Source organism: Aquarana catesbeiana, linkage group LG07 (genome assembly GCF_042186555.1).
Source record: "Aquarana catesbeiana isolate 2022-GZ linkage group LG07, ASM4218655v1, whole genome shotgun sequence".
Classification (NCBI taxonomy): Eukaryota; Metazoa; Chordata; class Amphibia; order Anura; family Ranidae; genus Aquarana; species Aquarana catesbeiana.
This window is the reverse complement of record NC_133330.1, coordinates 61,689,631-61,708,086: the sequence shown is the minus strand read 5'-3', so window position 1 is coordinate 61,708,086 and position 18,456 is coordinate 61,689,631. Positions and strand designations below refer to the sequence as shown.

The 18,456-nt window shown below is 44.5% G+C and overlaps 1 protein-coding gene across 1 annotated transcript in view; it reads left to right on the top strand.

Annotated features, from left to right (window-relative positions):
- PXK (PX domain containing serine/threonine kinase like) overlaps window positions 1-18,456 on the top strand; it is a 136,388-nt gene that overhangs the window by 107,929 nt on the left and 10,003 nt on the right. Inside the window, exon 17 of the mRNA XM_073592217.1 lies at window positions 4,640-4,699. Coding sequence (XP_073448318.1) covers window positions 4,640-4,699 — 60 coding nt within the window. The remainder of the gene's footprint in view (window positions 1-4,639; window positions 4,700-18,456) is intronic.

Genomic DNA, 18,456 nt, shown 5'->3' with positions numbered 1-18,456 from the left:
CTGACTTTTAATAAACAGAAAAATGACTGGAGCTCCTCTTTTAAAGGATAAGTTCACTTTGTTAAAAAAAATTAAAAATGCAATTTTTTAATTTTTTTTGCAGATAAAAAAATGTGCATTTATTTATTCATTTTGGAGCCTGTAAAGCATTGCACCAGCAATCAGCAGATCGCTGGTGCCATGTAGGTCTCCTGCAGATCTGTCAGTGTATCTGTGTACCCGTATGGGCAAGCATATACACTGACAGGAAGAATCCATGAACTACCACAGCACTCCACAGCACCATGGTAGTTCATTGAGAATTACAAGCCTCGGCCGCAAAGGATGTGTGTCTGAATGACGCGGCCGTGTGGGTGAAGCCCTGCACAGCCGCGCTGATTTAAAAAACTGACAGACAGTACGGGGAACACCTCCCCGTAATTCTGTCATGGGGGGAATCGACAGCAGCTGCAGCATTTTTAAGGAAAAAGGAGAGTTGCAGGAAATTTAGTTGGGAAGGAGATCGGTCGGTAGGTGTTGTGCATTAACACTTTCCACTGTGTTTTGTTTTCTGGCAGAGTTTCAGTGATTCTGTTAGCACATTGTTACGTAGTTACATTGTTACATAGTAGGTGAGGTTGAAAAAAGACACAAGTCCATCAAGTCCAACCTATGTGTGTGATTATATGTCAGTTTTACATTGTATATCCCTGTATGTTGCGGTCGTGCAGGTGCTTATCTAATAGTTTCTTGAAACTATCGATGCTCCCCGCTGAGACCACCTCCTATGGAAGGGAATTCCACATCCTTGCCACTCTTATGCCCTGTACACAGGGTCGACATTGATTGGACATTCCGACAACAAAATCCATGGATTTTTTCCGACGGATGTTGGCTCAAATTTGTCTTGCATACACACGGCCGCACAAAGTTGTCGGAAAATCCAATCGTTCTGAACGCGGTGACGTAATACACGTACATTGGGACTATAATCGGGGCAGTAGCCAATAGATTTCGTCTCTTAATTTATTCTGAGCATGCGTGGCACGTAAGTACTCACAGCTTTTGCCATGACGCTTAAAGCGGAGTTCCACCCACTTTTGAGAGGTGGTCTTAAACGAAAGACCACCTCTCCACCCCTTGTTTTTGGATATTAAAATGTATTTTTTTCCAATAGTACTATTTTGGAAGTACGTGTGTACTTCCGATTCGCCCAGGCCACGGCCCAGGACGTCACGTCCTCTTCAGCGAGCACCCCCTTTGTCTTCTGGGACCTGTGTGTGTCCCAGAAGGCAAGCTGTCCATTCACAAAGCGCAGCTGAACTCGCGCATACGCAGTCGGAAACTGGCAATGAAGTCGCAAAGCACCACTGCCGGTTTCCCTTAGTCGGAATGGCGGAGCCTGCACCTGATTCGATGGAGGGATCGGCCTCGGGTGGCCGACATTGTGGGCTCCCTGGACAGGTAAGTGTCCTTATTCAAAGTCAGCAGCTAGTGTTTGTAGCTGCTGACTTTGAAAAAAAAAAAAAAACTTGCGGCTGGAACACCACTTTAAAATTGGTCCATCCTGTTTCCACTGATCATCCTTGAGATGTTTCTACAGCATGATTGGATTCCACCTGTGGTAAATTCAGTTGATTGGACATGATTTGGAAAGGCGCACACACCTGTCTATAAAAGGCCCCACAGTTAACAGTGCATGTCAGAGCACAAACCAAGCCACGAAGACCAAGGAATTGTCTGTAGACCTCCGAGACAAGATTGTATCAAGGCACAGATCTTGGGAAGGGAACAGAAAAAATTCTGCAGCATTGAAGGTCACAATGAGCACAATGGCCTCCATCATCCTTAAATGGAAGAAGTTTGGAAGCACCAGGACTCTTCCTAGAGCGGCCACCCAGCCAAACTGAGCGATCGAGGGAGAAGGACCTTAGTCAGGGAGGTGACCAAGCACCCGATGGTCACTCTGACAGAGCTCCAGTGTTTATCTGTGGAGAGAGGAGAACCTTCCAGAAGAACAACCATCTCTGCAGCACTCCATTAATCAAGCCTGTATGGTAGCATGGCCAAACGGAAGCCACTCCTCAGTAAAAGGCACGACAGCCTGCCTGGAGTTTGCCAAAAGGCACCTGAAGGACTCTTAGACCATGAGAAACATAATTCTCTGGTCTGATGAAACAAAGATTGAATTCTTTGGCCTGAATGGCAAGTGCCATGTCTGGAGATAACCAGACACCACTCATCACCTGGCCAATACCATCCCTACAGAAAAGCATGGTGGTGGCAGCATCATGCTGTGGAGATGTTTTTCAGCAGCAGGAACTGTGAGACTAGTCAGTATTGAGGGGAAGATGAATGCAGAAATGTACAGAGACATCCTTGATGAAAGTCTACTCCAGAGCACTCTGGAACTCAGACTGGGGTGAAGGTTCATCTTTCAACAGGACAACAACCCTAAGCACACAGCCAAAATAACAAAGGAGTAGCTATGGGACAACTCTGTGAATGCCCTTGAGTGGCCCAGCCAGAGCCCAGACTTGAACCCGATTAAACATCTCTGGGGAGATCTGAAAATGGCTGTGCACCGATACTCTTCATCCAACCCGATGGAACTTGAGAGGTCCCACAAAGAAGAATGGGAGAAACTGCCCAAAAATAGGTGTGCCAAGCTTGTGGCATCATACTCAAAAAGACTTGCGGCTGTAATTGGTGCTAAAGGTGCTTCAACAAAGTATTGAGCAAAGGCTGTGGATACTTATGTACATGTGATGTTTTTTATTTTTAATAAATTTGCAAAGTTTTCAAACTTCTTTCACATTGTCATTATGGGGTAGTGTTTGTAGAATTTTGAGGAAAATAATGAATTTAATGCATTCTGGAAAAAGGCTGTAACATAACAAAATGTGGAAAAAGTGAAGCGATGTGAATACTTTCCGGATGCACTGTATGTAAACAATTAGATGCTGCAATAGAAGTCTGTCATTAAACTCCAATCATAAAATAGCAGAGACAGGAAGTGGTAGTCACTTTAGACAGTAGACAAAATTTTTCCACATGTTTTGACTATATAGGACTGTTACACATCATAAGATACTTTTCAAAGCCAAGCTTCATCCTTCACCAGGGTCTCAAAAAGTCACTTGTGTACAGCAAATTTTGACTTTCAAAAATACCTGTATGATATGCTTGAGATTGGGGAAGATTTACGAAGCCTGGTGCAGCTCTGCATAGTAACCAATCTGCTTCTAGGTTTTATTATCAAAGCTTAGGAAGAGTTTACTGGCCTCACATAACCAGTTGGGTTGAATAAAATTTGTACCATCATCCGAATTTATTTGAGACAAGAATTTTTTGGGAGCAGGGACTCCAAGCTCGCTGGGATAAAGTGCAAGCGGACTATCTCGGTACAGGTAATAAGGGAATATGCAGTGAGAGTAAAGAGGTGTATATAAAAAACAGAATTTATAAAAAACAGATTTTATTAATACAAAAAATCAAGACATAATAATAATACAAACTATATTAAAGCGGAGCGCCACCCGTAAAAAAAAAAAAAATGCCACCAAAATTCCTAAAAAAAAATTAAAAAAAAAACATTTGGAAAAAAAAAAAATTTTATACTTACCTAAACCCTTGTTGCTATGCAGTCTTCCTAATCTGCCTCTTCCTATTCCGCGGTGTGTTCTTCTCCTCGGTGAGCGGCCCAGTTGTCTTCTGGGAACTGTGTGTGTTCCCAGAACACCACGGGGCCATTCACAGATCGCTGCGCCGCTCGCAGTAGGAAACTGGCAGTGAAGCCGCAAGGCTCCACTGCCTGTTTCCCTTACATAGGATGGCGGTGCCGGGACCCGAGAGCCGAGGCATGGTTCGGCCTCAGGCGGCCGACATCGGGGGCACCCAGGACAGGTAAGTCTACTTATTTAAAGTCAGCAGCTACAGTGTTTGTAGCTGCTGACTTTAAAATTTTTTTTAGCTGGCCGGAATCCCGCTTTAAAATATGCGCAGATGACATGGAATTTCGACTAGTTTCGTGGGGAACCCGCTTCATCAGGAAATATGTCTGCAAATAAAATACAATGCAATGAGATCTACATTGTTTAATTTGATTTAAAGAAGGGTATAAAAAATAATAATAATAATACCAAGGTGTGGAAAACGTTTTCCACACCTTGGTATTATTATTATTATTTTTTATACCCTTCTTTAAATCAAATTAAACAATGTAGATCTCATTGCATTGTATTTTATTCGCAGACATATTTCCTGATGAAGTGGGTTCCCCGCGAAACTAGTCGAAATTCCATGTCATCTGCACATATTTTAATATAGTTTGTATTATTATTATGTCTTGATTTTTTTGTATTAATAAAATATGTTTTTATATACACCTCTTTACTCTCACTGCATATTCCCTTTTTACCTATACCGAGATAGTCCGCTTGCACTTTATCCTGGTGAGCTTGGAGTTGGGGTCCCTGCTCCCAAAAAATTATTTTCTCATTAGCAAAGCTTAATTGAACAAGCTGAAGTTAGAAGCTGATTGATTACTAATTATTTTTAAAAACGGGGGGAAAAAAGGTTTTGCTTAGTAATACGCTTTAGTAAAAAAAAAGTTGATTTAAAAATCTCAGTGCAATGACTTCTCTATGTTGATGATTAGGCTCTGGAACGAGTTCTCCTCTCACATCGCCGTCATCTCCTACACCACCTTCTACAGCAGGTCAGTAATATATACTCTCCTCTCTTCTTATCTTAAATTTTTTTATTTTACCCATTAATTGCAAAGTCACTATAATTGTACCTTATTTGTAAAAAAAATAAAAAGTATGTGAATGGAGAATGGTACTAATTGTGCTTGGGGACCAATCCAGTTCTTCCAGATATTAGGAGAAAGATTATGATTGGTTGATCTAAAAAAAAAAAAGCAAGAACTTTTATGTTCAGACACATTTATATATAAGTCACTTTGTGTGTATGTGTTTGTTTTTATGCCTGAATGGCTTATTTTTTTAGATAAGACTGCATACACACTAAAGCCTGGTACACACAACTGACAGCTCAGGTAGATGTCGCTGTACTAATAATCCAATGTTAGTACAGTGATCTCCCCTGCTGTGCTCCTATGTTCCGCCACAACACTCCAGTCAGCACACTCAGCCATTGGCTGAGAGTGCTGATTAGGTGCCAATTGGCAGACCTTTTCTAGTCATGCCCCTTCGACAGAAGCTGGCCGGCTTCTGTCAGACCGGCTACCATACACACAACAAAGCATGCACCGCTCAGGCCAACGAGGTGCAATATCCCTCCAGGTGCTCACCACCATAACTGGATGTATAGAAGAAAGTGGCCGCACAATGGAACGAGAAGTTTGCTTCACAAGAATCTTTATAGTCGTATACCAGACAGATGATACAGGACCAAAGTTAATGTTTTACACGCATTTACTGTGCTTGATTTTGATATACCACTTGATTGTGAACAAGCACAGTATATCTGTGTGAAACTTTACCTTTGGTCCTGTATCATCTGTCTGGCATGCGACAATAAAAATTCCTGTCAAGCAAACTTCTCGTTCCAGTGTGCGGCCACTTTCTTCTGCCATACACATGGGCGGAACGTCAGTCGGTTTCTATTGAACTGTGTAGTAGGCTTAACTGTAGAAAACATGTTCACCTCTATAATCTAATCGGAGCTCTAGGTATTTAAAGCACCTCTGTCACCCCTGCACATAACCCATATAAAAAGCTCCGTTTGAGCACATGTATGTAAACATCAATTGCAGCGCACATGGAAGGTAGTGAGTGTCGGAGTGAGAGTAATTCTAGGGCCATGGTTCACAGTTAACTCTAAACTGATAACCTGTGAAGGCTCTTAAAGCGTCGCCTATGGAGATCTTCGTATGACTTGACATGTTTGGTATTTACTCAACGTAACCCAATCTTTTATATCTTGCCAAAAAAAATTGGGTATAATGTGTTTGCTTCCACTAAACTACATATTAGTGTATTTTTTCCTTAAAGCATTCATTTTGGTAAATAGCTGCGCAAATATTAGATAGATAGATAGATAGATAGATAGATAGATAGATAGATAGATAGATAGATAGATAGAGATATATATAAATATTTACCTGCACATGGCTGTTTGCGAGGTTTCTACTTAAAACTGACATAATGGAACATGGTGGGGGAAGGCATTTACAAAGTGCACAACACAGCAAAACATTAATAATCAGTCTAGCAATCAGCAAAGTGGACCTGTCTAATGTGCCTCTAGTTTAAAAAACAAAATACTTACCTTTCTCATATACAGTATAATGATTGGGCAAGTACTGTGGGGTGTTTTGTTGTGTAGTCAATGACATCTTACCTGCTTCAAATTGCAGTTGAGCTGCCATAGGAGAAGGCCCTTAAATGCTTCACAGCACAGTAAGGGGTCGATTCACTAAGAGTTAAATAACGGGCAAACAAATGCGGTATAATACCGCATGCGGCAAATCAGTTGTGAAAGTTCAATCCACTAAGAATTTACCGTTAAATACCGAATGTGGTGTTTGTTCTATTTAGTGGTAAATAAAATTTTTTTTTAAAAAGCCGACAATTGAAAATTTTTTAGAAAAACAATTCTTATATTGCGAAGGGGCGGGACCACACCAGTGATGTTACCTGGTGGTCCCGCCCCCTTGTGAAGTCGCTGACCCAGCATGCACCAGTTGGTGATGTCATGAGGGGCGGGGCCAACAAGTGACATCACCGGTGTGGTCCCACCCCTTGCCTATATAAAACCTGTTAAACGGCGGAGCAGGCAGACCGTGGGAAGCATTCAACGGGAGCAAACCTTTTTTCTTTTTTGGGTCCCATGCGGCATGTTTGACGATGTATTTGCATTATTTTTGCACACTTTTTTGGTGAATGGGTAGGGGTACCACGTACCCCATACTCATTCACATGGGGGGGCAGGATCTGGGATCCCCCAACCCCCAGGCTGTTTTTTTTTTTTACAAATACCGCATGTGATACCATCAGCAAAACCCTGGTGATAATTATCACAACCTTTTTTACTCTTTGGTCCGTTTGTGAATTGGACTTTATACCCTTATCGCACGAGTAACCTTATACCCTTATCACATGCGGTAAAGCTTTGTGAATTGACCCTTAAAGTGGTTGTAAACCCTTGCACACCACTTTTACCTACAGGTAAGCCTATAATAAGGCTTACCTGTAGGTACTGGAAATATCTCCTAAACGTGCGCGGTTTAGGAGATATTTACCATATAAGCTTGCTCCGACGTCATTGGCGCATGCGCACTGAAGGAAGGGCCTGTGCCGTCGGCTCCTGCGTGTGCATGACCTCATGTGATTCCAGCCAGTCACAAACCAGGAGTCCACGGCCCGGAAGGAAGAGGGGTGAAGATGGACGCGGCCACCAGTGGGGGACATCGCAGGCTTTGTTTGCAGGTAAGTGGCACATAATGGGGTAGTATGCGATGCATACTAGTCCATTATCCTTTTACTTTGCAGGGGAGTAAAGGGGATGTAAAACCCATCAGGGTTTACTTCCTCTTTAAGAGCCCTTTCAAACTGATGTGCTCCCATTGACTTACAATGAAAGGTGCCTTTTTGGTGCTCTTTTGAAAAACTGCACCAAGAATGCAAGACTTTTCAAAGCACAGCACACCTGCAGTGTGAACATTTACTTTGGATTTATTGATGAAAAGTTTTCTTGCACCTTTGTTGCCTTGGAAAAGTGTGGCAAAAGCGCACCAGTGTGAAAGGGGCCTAATTGTACAAGACCTGTTGGGGCGCATTTGCACCTGTATGTGCATTGAATTTCCTTTGATACTACACTGTGCCATACTGCAGTTATCATGCTTTGTCCCCAGGGTGTTCTGAAAAGTGTTCCTTAAAGAAGAACTCAGATTTTTATTTTTTTATTTTTTTGAAGATAGAGCTTTTTTGGTCTCATCAGTCTGAATTTCCAGTGCTGGGAAGGTTCATCATATGCATATTAGCTACTATCTTAAATGAGAGAGCCAGGATGATTTGTTGTCTGTGTGGCCTCATACAGCTCCAGTTTTTTTTTCCTTCCATATGTGCATGAACAGAAAGAAATGGAAACCCCATATGGCCTCGTTTACACAGGGCATGATATAGCATATGCTTGTTCAAGGGCTGTGTTTAGCCACCTATGGATGCACATGTGTTTCGTTCATCCCTGTGCAGACAGTCCCATTCTTGTCAGTTGGAACGCGGCGGCTGCACGGACACAACCACTGCTCCCAATTTGACATGAATGCAGCTGGTGTGAGTTTGGATGTCAAATTGAAAGCAACGGCTGTGGGCAGCTGCTGCTGCATCCCAATCAACGTCGTCGGGACTGCTAGCACAGGGATACACAGAAAACCTGTGCGGCCCTCGCACAGGTGTACATTGTAATACGCCCCATGTGAATGAAGCCTAACAGGTTGTTGTTTTTTTTCTAAACAGTATATTGAAATAATATAATGAACTTAGAGGCAAATAGTACTTAGTGGAGTTCTTCCTTAATGATATACTTGGCGTGAACCTACCTGTTGATGATTTGTACGTTTGTTTTCCCAGAACCCCAGTGAGGTAAGTGCCTTACACTTTAAACTATTAGCGCATTTGTCTGTGCAGCTGAGCCATCTTGGTCTGCTTCTACCCTGAAACTTCCATCCACAGCTGCTGCTTATTCAGCTCACTCCCGGCTGCTCTCATATACACTCTGTACTCCATGATCATTTGTATTGAAGCATTCTGCTCTTGTTATGTATGGATACCCATGCTTATCCATATAATGCTAAATGTGCTATAGGCTATTGGGTCATGGAATAAGGCTTAGCTCCATCCTTCTGTCTGGTCAGTATACATGTTATCCAAGACTCTCAGCTGAGATGTTTGACCCTTGGAGCAAAGTGACATATGGTTTCCACAATTGCAAGGGACTACATGACCAATCATCAAAAGCTGTATTGTATTTATACATGTCAACTGCTCTAATATTGATGCAGTAAGGCTGGGTTCACGCCTATGCTAATTGGATGCGGTTTCCCCACATCCAATTCGCATAGCAAGAGATTGTGACCGGCTCTCACATCTCCGCAGAGGCTCTGGTGCCAATTGCACAGGAGCCCTGTGCATCTTTTGGTCCATTTCAGGTCCAAATTCAGCCCAAAATTCGGGCTGAAATCGGACCTGAAATGATGAATGGAGACGCACCTGACTTAGATGTGAACCCAGCCTAATGGTCTAGATTTCTGAATTTGTTACCAAATTAATGTTCAGTCTTAAATCACTGGCGCCATAATTGCTGGAGGTGACTACACTTTATCGTAAACTTTCAAATATATGGTGATTGTAGGGATGTCACACTTTATGTAAAATGAAAAATGTACTAACATTCTAATTAATTACAGCAAGAAATCTCAACTACATATGGGACTTTAAAAGTACAAATGAGGGTCATTACAAAAAACGTAATTCTGATATTTATTACAAGTCATTATTAAAGTAGTATTACACTAAAACATTTTTTAACTGCTGACAGGTAGGGTTTCTTCTGTCATAAATGTTTTTTCTCTTTTGTTCATCGACGGACACAGCGCCTCCTTAATCTTGACCGTTGGATTATATCGCCTCCACAGGAGTAGGACTAGGCAGAAAACATCTGGCTACGCCCATGGGCTGTCCTCAGTCAGTATATAACCCCCTCCCTGCTTTAGGTATTCAGTTTATTTCTGTCTGGTCAGTAGTAAGGACCTAGCTCCTTGCTGGGATCTTTTGGTCCTAGCAAATTTTGCTTTTTTTCTTTCTTCCATGCATTTTCTCCTGGAAGATCTACAATCAACTGCCGGTCTGGGCGACGGGCTGGATAAAATAGATCCAGTGGTCTCCCCAGTGCAGCCAGCAAGCGCGTGCAGACCTCAGCTACGCGCTAGGTCGGCCGCGTCATAACCTCAACGGACAGAGTCTGGCCCGCGAGTTAAATATCTCTTAGGGTTGCATTTGAACGGGCTCTGTTCCGAGTCGCAGCGGTCCCTGAGCCGACAGTCCCCCACTCTGTGGCAAGGAGTTCTGCCTGGAGGATCACCCGCACCATAGATCGGTAAGTACAGTCCCCCCTCTCCTCCTTTGTGCGGTTTGGGGTGGACGTGGGTACCCTCCAGGGATGGTCAGATCCCTCCTCCCATCCTAAAGTCCCTTGGTTAAGCTATGCTTCCCCCTCCCCCCACAGATTGGTGGGAGTCCCAGGGCAGGCAGCAGGGACCCCTGCCTCCCCAGCCATTCCCCTTCTGGGTGGTGTGTCTCCTGCTGCCTGCCCTGGCGGTATGAGGGGGGGGGGTTTCCAGTGCAGAGGGTGTAGCGGAAACCCCTAGGTGCATGCCCTGCTGTGTGTGCAGTGTTAGCTAGTGTGCAGTTTGGGGGTCCCAGTACAGAGAGCACACAGGTGTCCCCTTAAATGTTCACCCTGCCTGGTGGAGTACAGTACCTTTTTTGGAGAGGATCCTGGCAGCATGCTTCAGCATGTTAAATGGCCGGCGGCCATGTTTGGGAGGCCCGATGATATCACGGCAGCCATATCCCCTTGGTTTGGCTGGTCTCCGTCCGGTGGCCATGTTTGTGTAGCCGATGTCACAGTGGCCATTTTTCCTTAGTTTAGTGAGACGCTGGAGCCTCGTGGAGATGTCGGGGCTCCTCCTCTTCCTCCTCTCTTTTCCTTTTCCTGTCCCGGGACATATGAAGTAGATGGCATTCATGGTGTTGCTGGGTCCGAATTGGCAGTGCTCCTCCGGCTGGTAGGATTGAGACTTTTGGGGGGGTCCCTGTATATCTCTCTCTCTGCTGATAGGTACCCTGAGCATTGGGGCATCCTTTAGTGGTGCAAAAGATCTTTTTGTACTACAGGAGCCCTTTCCTTATGGAGCCTCAGGGTCACATCTCCACCACTGACCCCCTCATGGAGGTGGCGGGTCGCTTGGAACCCCAGCTTCCCATGGTTGTGCTGACAGCAGTCCTAGAGTCATTTGTATCCCGGGTGGAAGTAGCGTGTGGGCAAAGGCCCAGGAGGAAGCGTCCCCCGCCTTCCCCTGCTCAGTCTGTCTCATCTGATTCTGTGCCTGATGCAGCCCATCCAGGGGGGCTTAATATCACGCCCCATAACCCGTCCGATAGTGAGGATGAATCTTCAGCGATCACAGTAGCGAGTAAAAAAGCCACGGTGGACGCGCTTATTACTGCGGTGCGTGAGACTTTAAAAATGGAGGATGCGGCTGATGGAGCTACAGGTGTGGCTGTGTCCTTCAGTATGCATAAGTCACCTCGCACACCAAAGGTGTTGCCTTATCTGCCTTAATTTGATTGGATGCTCCCATTCCTTATACGTAAACCTAAGTCACCTTTTGTGATCCTCAAGCGTTTCTCAGTACGCTACAACTTTGAGGAATCACTTTTTAAAAAAGTGGACTACCCCACCAGTGGTGGACCCTGCTGTTTCCAGAATGAATAAAGCAACCATTATCCCAGTAGAGGAATCCCCATCCTTAAGGATCCGGCTGACAGGAAAGCAGAGGCTGTGGGCGGCACAGTGGTGCAGTGGTTAGCACTCTCGCCTAGCAGTAAACAAGGGTCGCTGGTTCGAATCCCAACCACGACACTACCTGCCTGGAGTTTGCATGTTCTCCCTGTGCCTGCGTGGGTTTCCTCCGGGTACTCCGGTTTCCTCCCACACTCCAAAGACATGCTGGTAGGTTAATTGGCTTCTGTCCAAAATTGGCCCTAGTATATGAATGGGGACCTTGGATTGAGGGTAGGGATTGATGTGAGTGTGCGATGTTCAGGGTTAGGGACAAGGGTCAGGGTTGTAGACCCACACTCACTCAGGTTGAACTGGATGGACTGGTGTCTTTATTCAACCTTACTAACTATGTAACTATGTAACTATGTAAGTCTTTCCCAGGAGGTTCAAAGCAATCTTGGTCTGGTAAGCCTAAAATTGGCCTTTCCAGTCCCGCAGACAAAACCCCTTCAGCATGAAGGTCTGCCCTCACCCATAATTGAGGTGGGGGGACATCTTCGCTGGTTTCCAGCTTAGTGGACCTCCTTTGTGAGCATCCAGGAGATCCACGAACTGATCCTTTTGGGAGTTCATGCGCTTCAGGGGGCCCTGAGTCTCCCTGTGCGGACATAGTTCCTGCAAAGGTTCAGGTGATGTCTGAACTACCCAAAGTCTCCTCTATCCCCGTCCAGGAAATTGAATTACCTGGACTCTGGATTTAATACTGACCAGGGTTGTCTTTTATTCTATTCAAACTTCTGCTCCTTCAGCAGGTTTAGTTCAACAGGAAGTTACCGAGACTCGTGGCAATCTCACGGGTTCCTCTGGTAAGCGCCGCAGTCATCCTAGTGCCACTGCGGGGCCAACACCTTCCTCTTCTGCGGTGCCTGCAAAGGACCAAGGGCGAAAGTCTTCTGGTGGCCGTAAATGTCCCTTGGGAGCTACCTCTCAGAGAGGACCAGTTGTTCCAAGGGCTGATTTACCATCCTGCTTTACAGTTGCTGGTTTTAATGGCCCAGCCATTGAAAGCCAGTTATAGAGGTTTGTCGGGATCAGTGATCCCTACTATGTTGAAGGCGAGGAAGTCGACTTCTAGTAAGATATACCATCGTACATGGAAAGCATACATTTTTTGGTAGTGAGTCGATTGGCGCTCATCCTCGCTCCTTTTCTATAGGTCAGATCTTGACCTTCCTGCAACGGGGCATTGAGCAGAGGTTGGCCTTGAGTACCAACAAGGGCCAGGTGTCTGCTTTAGCAATCTTCTTTCAGTGACCCCTAGCCATTCACTCTTTAGTTCATACCTGCATTCAAGAAGTCTGGCATGTGGCTACACCTGTACAGTCTCTTTTGCCACCATGGGATTTAAACTTTAGTACTATCGGTTCTCCAGAAACCTCCTTTCGAGAATATTCGGGAGATTCCCTTACCTACATTGTTCCAGAAGGTGGAATTCTTGGTGGCTATTACATCTGCCCGTAGGGTGTTGGAGTTGGCGGCATTATTCTGTCATACTCCTTATTTGGTGGTCCACAGAGAGGCGGTGGTTCTTCGTCCCTGTCCTTCATTCCTACCTAAAGTGGTCTTGGACTTCCATTTTGATTGAGGACATTGTGTTGCCGTCCTTGTGTCCCAAGCCGGCTCATCCCAAGGAATTTGCTTTGCATACCTTGGATGTGGTTTGTGTGATTCAGGTGTATCTGGCAGCCACGGAGTCCTTTCGGAGGTCAGACTCACTTTTTGTGGTTACACAAGGACCAAGGAAAGGGCTGGCTGCTTCTTCGGCTACCATCTTCAGATGGATCAGACAGACTGTGACTCAGGCCTATTCTATTAAAGGTCAGGTTCCTCCGTTCACCTGTCATTGCGCATTCTACTCGGGCGCTTAGTACTTCTTGGGCCTTCCATCATAAAGCGTCAAGATCACAGGTTTGCAAGGCGGCCACTTGGTCATCAGTGCATACTTTTTACTAAATTCTAAAAGTAGATATTTTGACATCTGTGGATGCTTCTTTTGGCCGCAAGGTTTTGCAGGCTGCTGTTTGAAGTGGGGGTTCCCTCTTGAGGGGTGTTTTTTTTTCTTCAAATTTTTATGGGGCTCCTATGACCCGGTTAAGGCACCTGTGTCCTGGTTAGGGCTCTTGTGGTTAGCCTTGGGTTATTTTCCCCACCCCTCATTTTTCTTTGGCACTGCTTTTGGACATCCCAATGGTCAAGATTAGGGAGGCGCTGTGTCCGTCGATGAACGAAAGAGAGAGGGACTTTTGTACTCGACGTAAAATCCATTTCTCTGAGTTCATTGACGGACACAGCACCCATCCCTCTATGGAGTTTGATACTTCTATTACTGCTTGCTACTAAACTGAATACCTAGAGCAGGGAGGGGGTTATATACTGACTGATGACAGCCCATGGACGTAGCAATGGTCAAGATTAAGGAGGCGCTGTGTCCTTCGATGAACTCGGAGAAATGGATTTTACGGTGAGTACAAAAATCAAATTTTTCTTAACCTGTCAGTAGAAGGGTGCTCTGAGCCATGCACGCGCAGCTCAGGGTACATTTACGGCACCCATTCTGTGCCATGATGAAGTGACTCCCGTGCGCATGCATGGGTGTGATATCATTGCAGCTCGGCCATTTAAGCAGGCGAATTGAGGGAACCCGAAAGGAAGATCAGGTGAACATAGAAGCGCTGAGTGCTGACAGCACAATGCTGGAGGGCTTCCTTAAACAGGTAAGTCTGTCATCATGTGCCAGTATGCTGTACATATGAGCACATAATGGTAATAAACCTCCTGGGGGCACATAAAAATAGAAACCTTTAGCTGAGTTTAATACCGCTTTAAAAATATATACTTTGATGATGCTCTATTATAGTTTGCATCACCTCCATTTCTAACCCACCACGTGTCCCCCTATAGATAGGGATCACATTCTAATTCAAACATTACATGCACTGTAAAGGTTCTCATTTATCCGGGACATGGTATGTCTAGTAGTAGTAAGTCACATTCAACTGGACTTGTTCTGTAATTTTGAAGACATTTCAAGCATATTCAAGTAATTTCTTCAGCTCTCTAATGGAGATTATATAGCCATACAGATGAAAGGTCTTGTGCATTGGATGCGCTGTCCTTCAGTTTGCTACATTTGGTAGAGTTCTCTCCCTGATGAAGGGGGTGTGTGTTGGCATATATGATATGATTAAAGCAGAACTCCGGGATTTTCAAAAAATCCCCCATTAGTACAGAACCACACACACACACAACATTAAACAGTTGTTACATTTATGAAATTTCTTACCGTTTAAGAGATATGTGTGATTTAATTTTCAGAAAGTCAGCTTTGTGATTTAAAAAAATGCATCATCTTTTCTGGCAGGGATGATCTCTTAGAACAGTAATTGCATCATATCCTCTTCTCTCCAACTGTAATCAGCCTACATTTCCCATGAATCCTTGGGATGAGAGTGAATGTGGGAGGTACACTAGGCTTGTACATGTAAATGTGAACTCGCCCACTTCAACAATGTCAGTGACCACCAGTGCCTTATCAGTGCAGAGTCACCAGTGCCTTATCAGTGCGGAGTCACCAGTGCCTTATCAGTGCGGAGTCACCAGTGCCTTATCAGTGCAGAGTCACCAGTGCCTCATCAGTGCCCATCATTGCAGAGTCGGGATAGTTACAGATCATTGGGACAGAGCAGATCTCGGGCTGACAGGTGAGAACACCACTCGTCGTACAGCCCTGAATTGTGATAGACAGCACAGAGCGCACTGTTCTAATGTACAGGGAGGCGGGGCTGTACGTCGAGCAATGTTCTCACATACAGACCTGTTATCCTGATGATCTGTAACTCTCCCCGCACTGGAGACAGCGGGATGGCGGGCGGTGGCGGCGGGGGAGGCTTTGCTGGCAGGGAGGAGGAGTAGGGAGCAGAGAGGGAGGACACCACCTCTATGGGTAGCACAGACCAGGGGCTGTGAGACCCCCTCCGCCCACTACAGTGAGCCAGACGGAAGTACAAGTCCCTGTTCGCTTTCAGCAAACTACAAGAGGGCATGTCTGACTGCTGGCTGAGGTTACTGGAGGGATAGAAGCCAGCTGTCTTGCAAACAGGAAATCACCAGGCAAGAGACAAAACATTTTTTTTCATCAAGTTCAGCAGGTAATTGCAGAGGAACTACAGAGCTCAGAACACATGGCTGACAAAGTTGGTGAAGGTAGGAGATCAGCAACGAGAACATGGAAAGAAGTTTTTGCATGGACTCTATTCTTTGAGTGGCACTCTATTCTTCTTTTCTGTGAACTTGACCTGCAGCACCCCCTTGTGGCCGTTTTTGTGTATTCAGGGATACTTGCAAGGGATAATATACTCTGTGTCATAGACCCTTCCTTATTCAAGAGAAACACAACACAGTGCTTGGATCCAGCGCCTCCCATCTACACGTTAAGGAGTTTCCTGTCCTGGTGTTACCGTGTCTAACCCTGACATACAGTGATCCTGATACACATCTACTTAAAAAAAAAAAAAAAAAGTGTGCTTATTGTCATTTGTGCTGTGGTTTGAGAGATTTTCCTTCTCTTCCTATCCAGGTGAGGGAGACATTTATGCAACAGGGACACAGAAAGCAATAAAAACCTGTCGGCATCCTTCCCCACTCTATCCCAAACTAAAAATCAGCCCCACCAACTGTATGGGGCATATTTAAAAAGCAGTGAATCTGATGGTCAGCTTTCACTGCAGTTGAATCTTCCTGGTATATGTGTTTCCATTGGCAGTGATTGACTCACCACCAGTGAATGTATGATGAAATGGTATTTACTGCTTTATAAATATGCCAATATGCCCTTATGTGTTGTGAATATTGTCTTCAATACCCAAATAATGATCAGTGTCTTTCTTTTCTCCCTTTGCTGTCTCTCTTCATTGTAGAGCATGCATCATTTTAAATGTGAGTTATCGGTAAAGTAAGCAAAGCTTCATTTTGTCACCTTCGCTGTCATTCCTTTTTGGACAGTGCAGAGCATTTTGTCATTACCCCTTTATACCATTTACAGTTTGTTGACAAAAATCTAACAGCGAGACAAACCTTTGCTTTGCATCACTTTGTCATTTTTATTTATATGCTTCTCTTGTCATTATATGTAAACCATTTTCCCCACTTCGAAAATCTCTCCACCGTGACTATTTTTGTTAAACATCCATCAATGCTAAGATGGAATGAATAAAAGTTTTGTTGTTCAGTGACCCAGATGCAACGCTATGCAGTTTATACTCTATTGCATTCTGATGCAAATCAGAGAATACTAATGATGTATAAAGTGTGGTGGATAAAATTAACCATTCATCTTTCACTTTTTATTGACTTTGAGCAGTGTGAAAAAACGTGCGATGATTTCTGATTGGTTTGTTTGAGTAAATCTTACACGATGCTCTTTGATATGAAGTGTTAGTTCAACTTTACAGAAAAAAATGAACTAACATCGTATGCCCTCCCCACCCCCTGGTTTTCGCTGTATTAGCCTCCAGGGATGCTGTGCTGTCAGTGCCCACACAGCCAATCCATCACTCCAAGGATTTGAAATCTCTGCTCTTCTCTCTGCTTGTGCTTCCGGGATGAACCAGAGAAATTCTGATTATTCAGAGCCATCACAGAGAATTACTCTGATCTGTCCTGGAAGTTCTGCACAGAGAGGAAGGGAGAAGAGTGGGGATTTCAAATACCCGGACTGCTGGACCGGCTTCATACGCACTGATAGTACAGCATTCTGGAGATAAGTACAGCGAGGACTGAGGGGTGGAGATGGCATCTGGTGTTAGTTCACCTTTTCATTTTTTTTTTGTAGGTGAACTAACACTTTAAGACCACACCTAAAAATAAAACACAGGGCTCGGCTGTCAGTTTGACAGCTGGGTCCCATTCTGTGTGTCAGAAATGTCGATAGCAGTGATTTAAAATAAACCAGTGGCCAGGCTGCACAGACTAAACTGCTACTAATGTTGAACCTCCAATTCCTTTAATTGCGGAGCGCGCAGGAGCCATAAATGCGGAGCAATTGATACAAATATTGACCACCACCTATGGTCAGGTCCACTCAAGCTGCCCATTGGAAGAGACGGAAGGGGGTAGGCCAGTGCCATCAACCACTGAAGGTGATCAGTATTTGCATAGTAGAGTGTCATAATGTTTTGGGCTCCAAGAATTTGGTGAGTCTACACGTTGTTAAATGTGTGTGGCCTATTTAAGGCAAAGTAAAAAAAGTCCTCTATAATGGTGGCCACACCAGCAGCACAAACTAGCCTTCATTTTGCTCACCAACCATTCTGTTTGGCTGCAGGGAAGGGACAGCATTTGCGGTACTTTTGGGTATGGGAGAGCATGTGCCTCAGTCCCCTTCTTCCCAAGTGACAGCACTGGTGCTTTGCAGTTGGCTGCTAAGGCACCTAGTTTTGTCAAATGAGGGTGGGGGAATCTTTTGCAAAGAAAAGGTAAGTTTAAAGGGTAAATCCTAACAATGAACTCGAAATGTGTACTTTTTGATCTGCTAAATATAGCAATAAATGCATTTTGTGATATCTGTTTAATATGTGCAAAAAATAACCTGTTGATCCTACCAGAAACCTTATGAGCAGACAACTTCTTGTGTTGCATTCTTATCAGTTATATTGTTCTCAGTTATCTCCAAGGACTACAGAAGACCTCCTGTCTATGTTATGGAGAAGAGGAGAGTGATGCTTCTGTAGTCTAGTCTTGTTTCTGCTGTCCTGACACAGTGGGGTGAGGAAATGTATTACTGGCAGGATCACCAGGTGATAAATAAAGGAAACTAATGCAAGCCACCAAATCAGCTGTTCAATTGCATTACATTTATGTTTTATATACCTTTCAAGCTGCTGG